The sequence below is a fragment of the Limulus polyphemus genome, unplaced genomic scaffold (genome assembly GCF_000517525.1).
Source record: "Limulus polyphemus unplaced genomic scaffold, Limulus_polyphemus-2.1.2 Scaffold10621, whole genome shotgun sequence".
In the NCBI taxonomy this organism is placed as follows: domain Eukaryota; kingdom Metazoa; phylum Arthropoda; class Merostomata; order Xiphosura; family Limulidae; genus Limulus; species Limulus polyphemus.
In genome coordinates, this window is record NW_013676231.1 from 7424 (window position 1) to 15079 (window position 7656).

Sequence of the window (7656 nt, forward strand, 5' to 3'; positions counted from 1 at the left end):
ATATGAGTTTGGGCCACTATGACTGCTCCTTGGTATCTCTTGTATGTTTAATTTTTGTATACTTGATTTATTATGTAGCAGTGAACATGTTAAGAATGTTCAAAAACAATACATGATAGCAAGACCCGTTTAAAAAAGCAATGACTAAAATAAAATTATATACTGAAAATACATTCAGGCAAAACGTTTGTCATGGTATTAATTTTTGTTATAAAATATCTGCTTGACCTATTGCACCTTCTGTGTATGTTCTCAGTCTCACACTGTAAGAACTAACATTATCACAGGATTCCATCGTCCTAGATTTCATTGTTCCATTGTAGAAATATCTTAGATCATTTGGAAAAAGGTCTAAATGGGAGTATAAGAAGTGCATCTTTGGTGACATCCTAGATCCCATTGTCCTATAGTTCTCAACAACTCACAGCACAGTTTTCATCTCTGTGATTACCTAAGACATTTTATGACAATTAGTTTGAATGATTTCTAGGCAGCAAGTTCTTTCTGAATGAGTACTGTTTCAAAATCATCATCCATCAGCACTTCCCAAATCTGTGGCCCAACAAAGATACCCCCTTTCATTTTTGCTTCACTGATTTTTGGAAACTTGTCAACAGATATCTGAAACCATTACCATTTTTGTTCATTCCTTTTACAAAAGCCTTCACGAGTCCCAGTTTAATATGAAGTGGGGTCAGAAACACATTTTGAGGATTCACTAAAGGTTGATATTCTGTTTCCCTTGTATGTAATTCCCTCTCACTGACCATTCATTCTTTTTAATATGATTTTTATCGTCTTGGCTGTCCCAGAGACACATAAAGCAACAATGCTTGGCATACCCACGCTGCAGGCCTAGCAGGAGTGTAATAACTATAGTGATCATATTTGATGGCCTCAAATATATTTTGCTACATGTTTTGATAAGTCTCTTCCATGTTCATAGTACGAGTAACAGGAATTGATGGCTTTGTGGTTCTATTGTGTAAAAGTACAGCTTTCAGACTAACTTTAGATGAGTTGATAAAAAGTCTCCTTTCTTGAGGATGATGTTCAGTACCTAATTCTTCCATTAGTGTACCAACATTTATACAGAAATACAAAGTATCTTGCATGTTATAGTGAGAAGCAAGACTTTGATGGTAACTTCCTGCAACTTGAAACTTTTGTTCCTGGAGCTAATAAATTCCATTACTGTAAACAAGAGCCAAGAAGTTTCCCATGCTGCTTTGATAGAGACGAGCCATGAATCAGATCATTTAGCTGTTCTTGTGTGATCAGGTGAGGCATTTTATGCTGAGGTGCCACAGGAATAGAATTATTAAATGAAGAGGAGATGATTTGATGATTCATTGTTTTCTTTGCAAAATAACTCTTCTTTTTCCCAATTTGCTGGTGGATGTGGCACTGGAAGACCATCCCCAAGAGGTACTGGTTGCATTGTAGATGTAATATCTGGATATTTAATGTATTGTTTAGTTTTGCCTGAATATCCAAAAATATTAGTTGTGCAAAAATAAATCAGTTAGATGATCTTTGGGCTCACACTATATCATGGGAACTGCAAATGGTATACTTGCTCTCTTCTTATTCAGCCACTGTGTCAAGCCAGATGTGGAGCCCTCTGTTTTTCTTAGTCACCAATTTTACACCCAAAATAGTAATAGTAACCTACTTTTACCTTGTGTGTAATGTTTTTCATTTGTGAAACTGTAATATATTTTCCACAAACCTAGCAGAAACTGTTTGGGTAAGTTTTGCACTTTCAGACTTTAGTTGAACTGGAGGCAGCCAGCATTTCAAATGATTTTATAAAAAAAATATAAAAGAATTCATGTTATACAGAACTAGAGTTTAAAAGATTTAAAAAAACAAAGTTTTGCATAATATGACTATATTGTGTGTATGATGCGAGGAAGAAGATCAGAATTTTTTTTTCACTATGCACAGAGCGAGGCAAAGTGACCAACTGAGTGAGAGAGAGGCAACTGAGAGAGAAGAGTTTTACTCTGCCCCTTTTATGCTCAGTTCAGAGACTCCTTGAATATTCTACCAAACTGAGCACGTAAGAGTTTCATGATTCCCGGGCAGAGCAGGTGAGCGAGGGAATGAAGCAAAAGTGGTGCAATTCACTAAAATTATATCAAGAACAAATAGCTAAAATGAACAATAAATTTCAAATCTCCCACCAATACAATACAATACAGTCATTATTTGAAATTATTAAAAATGTATGTCTTTTACCCATTAAACTGTTCAAATAAACTTAATTTCACAGCATAAATGTATTGCACTGAGTTGATTGCATGGTATTTCATATAGTGCTGATAAAATATTGAGATATCACAATAACTCAAAATCTAGAGGTGATGGACAAATTCTGACTAATTTTTTTTAAATCAGCACCATCAAATTACCCCAAATCACTTGAGTTTTGTATAGTAGCAAATTTTTTATTGTCCAGTGAAATTATTTCAAAAACTAACAAAATTATACGTAATATGCAAATAAAATTATTGCCATTAATTCAAATGTATAGAATTTGTTTATTTCAGTAATTCTGAAGTAGCTAACTTTAGTTACCACACAAATATGAATATTAACACCTACTGTGAATCAGACAGTCTAAATCCACTCTCAACACTGAAGATAGCTCTCACAGTCTGTACTGATGCCCTGCAGAAAGACAATTTAAGAGACAGGCTTTCTTAACATGCACATTTTAATGAAATTTATACTACAAAAAACAAATAAACACTCAGTTTTAATCAACTTTCAGTTCCAAATCTCACACTCAGTTAAGTTTAACAGAAAATATTAAATTCAATGAAACAATGAAACAAACTTTGTGATGTTATAAAACTTAATATAAATATTAAACTCTAAATGGTAGTTACTTATAATCAATACTGTTTATGTTATTTATGGTAAGATAAAGCTGACTCTTCTTGACCTCAAATTTAGATCACACAATAACAAATAAAAGCAGTTAAGACATGTGGAATTTTACATGTGTAGCTGTACTTGAACAATTACTCAGTTTTAGAACATGAATAAATACTGTTACTTTCTGTTTCAACTAAAAAAGTCGACATTTATAAAAATAAAATGAGCCTGTTCTTTTCCAAGCATTATGTTCAGACTTTCCCACACTAATAAACAGTATAACCTTCAATGTAATGAATTACTACAATATGAAGAATTAAATACACAGATAAAATAGCTATTTTCTTGACTTGTTGGAAAGGGTTCATAGAAGGGCTACTAAGATGATTCCAAAGATAGGAGGGTTATCTTACAGGGATAGCTTAAGAACTTGAGCTAAAAAGATTAAGAGGTGATATTATTGAAGTGTATTAGATTATCCAAGGGATCAATATGATAGAGACCTCTGATTTCTTTGTACTATTTTCTGAAGATCACAAATCGTTCTAGACTTCACAAGATATCATAACTAACACAAACATTTAAAACACTAGAGATTCTGAGGTGTTCTAGAGTGGATGAAACATTAAAACAGACCAGAAACTGAGATTAACACTCTCAGGAATTACCTCAAGCTGTAGATATTTTCATTTGTTGTCTGTGCTAACTCTAGTAAGAATGTATTTCTTCACTGGTGAATAATTTAAAACCCATGTTGAATCCTCTATATAATCCCTTAACCCATCTAACACTGTGAGGTGTTAAATGGTGGATGAAATACAACACTCAGACCTGGAATTAAACCCTAATCTTTGTCTGAGAGAAAAATAAGTGACTTTACAGCATTAACAACCTAAATATTAAGATCTGGTCCAATCACTTTCTTCTATAAATACTATACTATAAAGTTCATTTTGTAAACTAAACAACATCCAGTTATATTAATGCTCTCAAACAACTTGGTTAACAGTGAAGTAGAATTAGCCAATTAGTTGAATTTGTAATTATCTGGTCAATTATCTGATTATGTTCAAGTAATTGGTTATTTATCACAAGATGGCTGGAAAAAGTTTAGTTGGATAAGTAGAAATAACTGAACATAGTAATAATTGGAAAACCTCCATCAATTACTTGAGTCATAATAATTGAACAAACTTGAATTAATGAAAAATCATAATGGCAATATTTTGATTAGTGGATAGTTGGAATAATCAAAAACATTAAATGATTATTTTTGTGACATTAATTGATTTAATCATAATTTTGATTAGTCAGGTATTTTACATTACATTAATCTATGTAATCAGTGCTCATGGACATTAAATTACATCTATTAATTGCATTAACTGCCCAGCCCTAAAGTTAAGTATTAATGATAACACACATCTCGTCTAACAGTTAAATATTAATGATAACACACATCTCGTCTAACAGTTAAGTATTAACAATCTCATACACTAACAGTTAAATATCAACAATCTCATACACTAACAGTTAAGTATCAATAATCTCATACACTAACAGTTAAATATCAACAATCTCATACACTAACAGTTAAATATCAATAATCTCATACACTAACAGTTAAATATTAACAATCTTATACACTAACAGTTAAGTATTAATGATCTCATACATCTTGACTAAAAGTTAAGTATTAAGGATCTTATATATCTTGACTAAAAGTTAAGTATTAAGGATCTTATACATCTTGACTAACAGTTAAGGAAGGATGTCAACAGCAGTGTCCTTCAATGGTAATATCTCAAAGTTTATCTTGAATGAAAACGGTCAGTCACATGTGTAGAGCTAGTCGCTCTGGGTAAATGCAACATTCCTTGTAAATTAAATGAATCCTGAACTTGTCTGTCTGGTAGATATTTTCAGCTTAAACAGTTGAATACATAGGATCAGTATAAGGGATTGTCTCATGTAATTAAAAGCAAGTATACACATTGTTTTTGTTTTAATTCTGCTACAACAAAAACTGTTCGTGTTTCCCTTTGCATCCAGTCTCTTCATTTCATTCATTCTGACAACCAAGTTATTCAAAGAATTAGCATTAATCTGTAACAATTATATTGACTGAAATTCTTATTATTAAGTGGGCTTATTCATTACTCTAAGTTAATTCAGTTTACCTAGATAAACCACAGAGTAGATTGGAAAGAAAAAATGTTGGTGTTGTGACAATAGGATATTGTATTGCAGAGTTTGATGAAAAGTGTACTGACCTTTACTTGAACTCTTATTCTTTAAGTATAAAAAGGTTTCTTAGTTAAAGGAAATGACATTTTCCAAAACCAAAAGGAATTATGACCAAGAGGAAGATCCAGCTACAAACAAGAGATAGGTGTCTAAGATATTTTTCAGGTCCAGGAGAAGTCCTTTCCTGAATGCAGGACTTTTGCAGATGCCACGTACGTCAATAACCTGTATCTTGCTACAGCCAGTGACTCAGGAGGAAGAGCTGTCAGTGCACTTCCCCCAAGGATCTGCCTCAGTACGAGGGAAACATAGGTGACTGAACATTGCTTAGGTGGTGTGGCATCTATGAGTCTGAGATTGAGTGGAGCTGTTTGTATAGAACTCCCAGACATATACCAGTCAGCTTCAACCAGAAAGAGCTAACAGAGACTGGAGATGTCACTAGTGGATGAAATCTACCAACAGGAGCTATCTCACCAGAAGGTGAAAAGGCAGGTACCAAACTTCAAAGTAAATGGATCATAAGGCATTGGTGAATCTCCACAAACTGGGAGATATAACTGCCAAGATAGCCATAGATCAAAGATGAGCCTGGGGTTGAGCAGAGATAATGGACAAGCTGACAAGCATACCTTGTCGTTCTGCCATCCTAGAGAAGAGGCCTACTGCTAGTCAAAGTTTCAGGGGCCTGTGAACACCTGCAATGCTGTGTTTACAATGTTAAGGACATCTCAGTCAGATGATGGCCAGAAAATCACAAAGAAGAGCATCTGGTCATCCTCACAGTTCTCACAAGTAAAGTAAAGGGATCATTCCTCTGATATTCAAGGGTACATTAAAAGAAGTTATTTTTTTATGAGTGAAAGTATGATTTGCTCAAAATGTGTATGGATTGAATGAACAGCAAAATCCCTTATTAAATACCAACTAAACAATCCTGAAACTCAAATATATTACAATTCAGCATTATTTTACCAATTTTATTTCCTCTCCTTTACTAACTTGTTCATATTTTAAACAAAACTTTTGTTTGTTTAGACATGGGCAACATTATAAGTGTTGACTATCATAACTTTCACAGGCATATGAATCAGAAAAAGTGAATCATACGGTCAAATACATAAAAATGTTAAAACTAGTCTTTTATAAATGTTTTTAAGACATGTTCATTAATTACCTCACTGATATTGCCAAAACATTGCTATCTAAATTTGATAACAATACACATATCCAAAGTTATAGATAAGTCTAAAAAAAATCCTGTAAGTGACAGTGAACTTATAAAGGAGGTGTTTCAATGTTGACAAGCAAAAAACTGATTAATTTGAGATAAGAACATGGAAAAAGAGAGAAATAATTGTTCTGGGAAGGAATAAAAATTTGTAAGCATTGACAGTGAGAAAAGCCAGAAATCTATAATTTCAGGTTTAGCAATGGTGACAGAGTGAATATATATATACAACATTATAAAAATTTTAAGCTTAAAAGTAATAAAAAATGCTTTTTCATTGTTTTTTATGGCTTCTTGTTAAGACCACATTTGGAGTCTATGTTCAGTGAATTTGTTATTACAGGAAAGAAACTTTCCACTTCAGAAGGTTCAGATAAGGCAGCTGGTATAATAACTAGTTCGAGAAGATTGGGTAATGATGACATACTTAAGATCTTCAAATTATTCAGATTTTTTGTGCATTTATTATACAAATATATGCATACATATCAATTGATCAACCTGTTTTAATTTAATTCTGTAATCTAGATATGTAAGTTTATGAAGAAGACTATGTTGAGTTTTTTATACTGAGAAAAACATTGCCTGTAGCCAATTTTGTGAACTTTCTATAGTCAGTAGGTTATAAGTGTTTTATATAACTATATTTCAGTATGTACATGATCATAGGAAAGTAGCTTATACTTATTTTAATGACCAAATTAATAAATCATACCAATACAAATTCCAGTCTTCTTCTGGACCAACTGGAAACCATCCCTGCTTTTCAAAATTGGAAATCAAAACTGACCTATCTTGATCACAGCAATATGTGAACTGGTGATGATTCATTTCATCTACAAAATAAATATTTAATACACAGAATAAATTTTTTTTCACCCTTTTAACACACTGCCAGTTTCATATAAAATGTAATAGCAATAAGGATATTAATGTTGTTTAAGTTTCTGGTGTTTTTAATTGTTTATTAGTTACAAAGATTGAGAACAATTATTACATGGTTAACATAAATCTTACCACAATAAAACAAAATGCATTACTTGCTATGAACATTGAAACAATCAAATGATCATGCCAGCTTATATGTCAACATAAAAAATATGTCTAAGAAAATGATTACATAGAATCCCAAATCTGTAATCCATGGATTTATATAATCCATAATATAGCATTCAGATCCAAAACACACATTCTTCTAGTTACATTATTTAGAAATCTGGAACTGTAAGTCTATCTCAGTATCTGAATCTAAGGCTTCATATTGTCACTGGATCTAGCCTACCTGCCATTTT

General features: G+C 32.4%; 1 protein-coding gene across 2 annotated transcripts in view; it reads right to left on the minus strand.

The window, feature by feature from the left end:
• Positions 1-2596: 2596 nt before the first annotated feature.
• Positions 2597-7656, minus strand: part of LOC111083673 (probable tubulin polyglutamylase TTLL1) — a 6124-nt gene continuing 1064 nt past the window's right edge. For both annotated transcript variants that reach the window (XR_002609174.1, XM_022380323.1), the window contains exons 2-3: positions 7080-7200; positions 2597-2676 (exon numbers count right to left, since the gene is read on the minus strand). Coding sequence is in view for 1 of the 2 variants with exons in the window: in XM_022380323.1 (XP_022236031.1) it covers positions 2607-2676; positions 7080-7200 (191 nt within the window). In the remaining variant the exon portion in view is untranslated. The remainder of the gene's footprint in view (positions 2677-7079; positions 7201-7656) is intronic.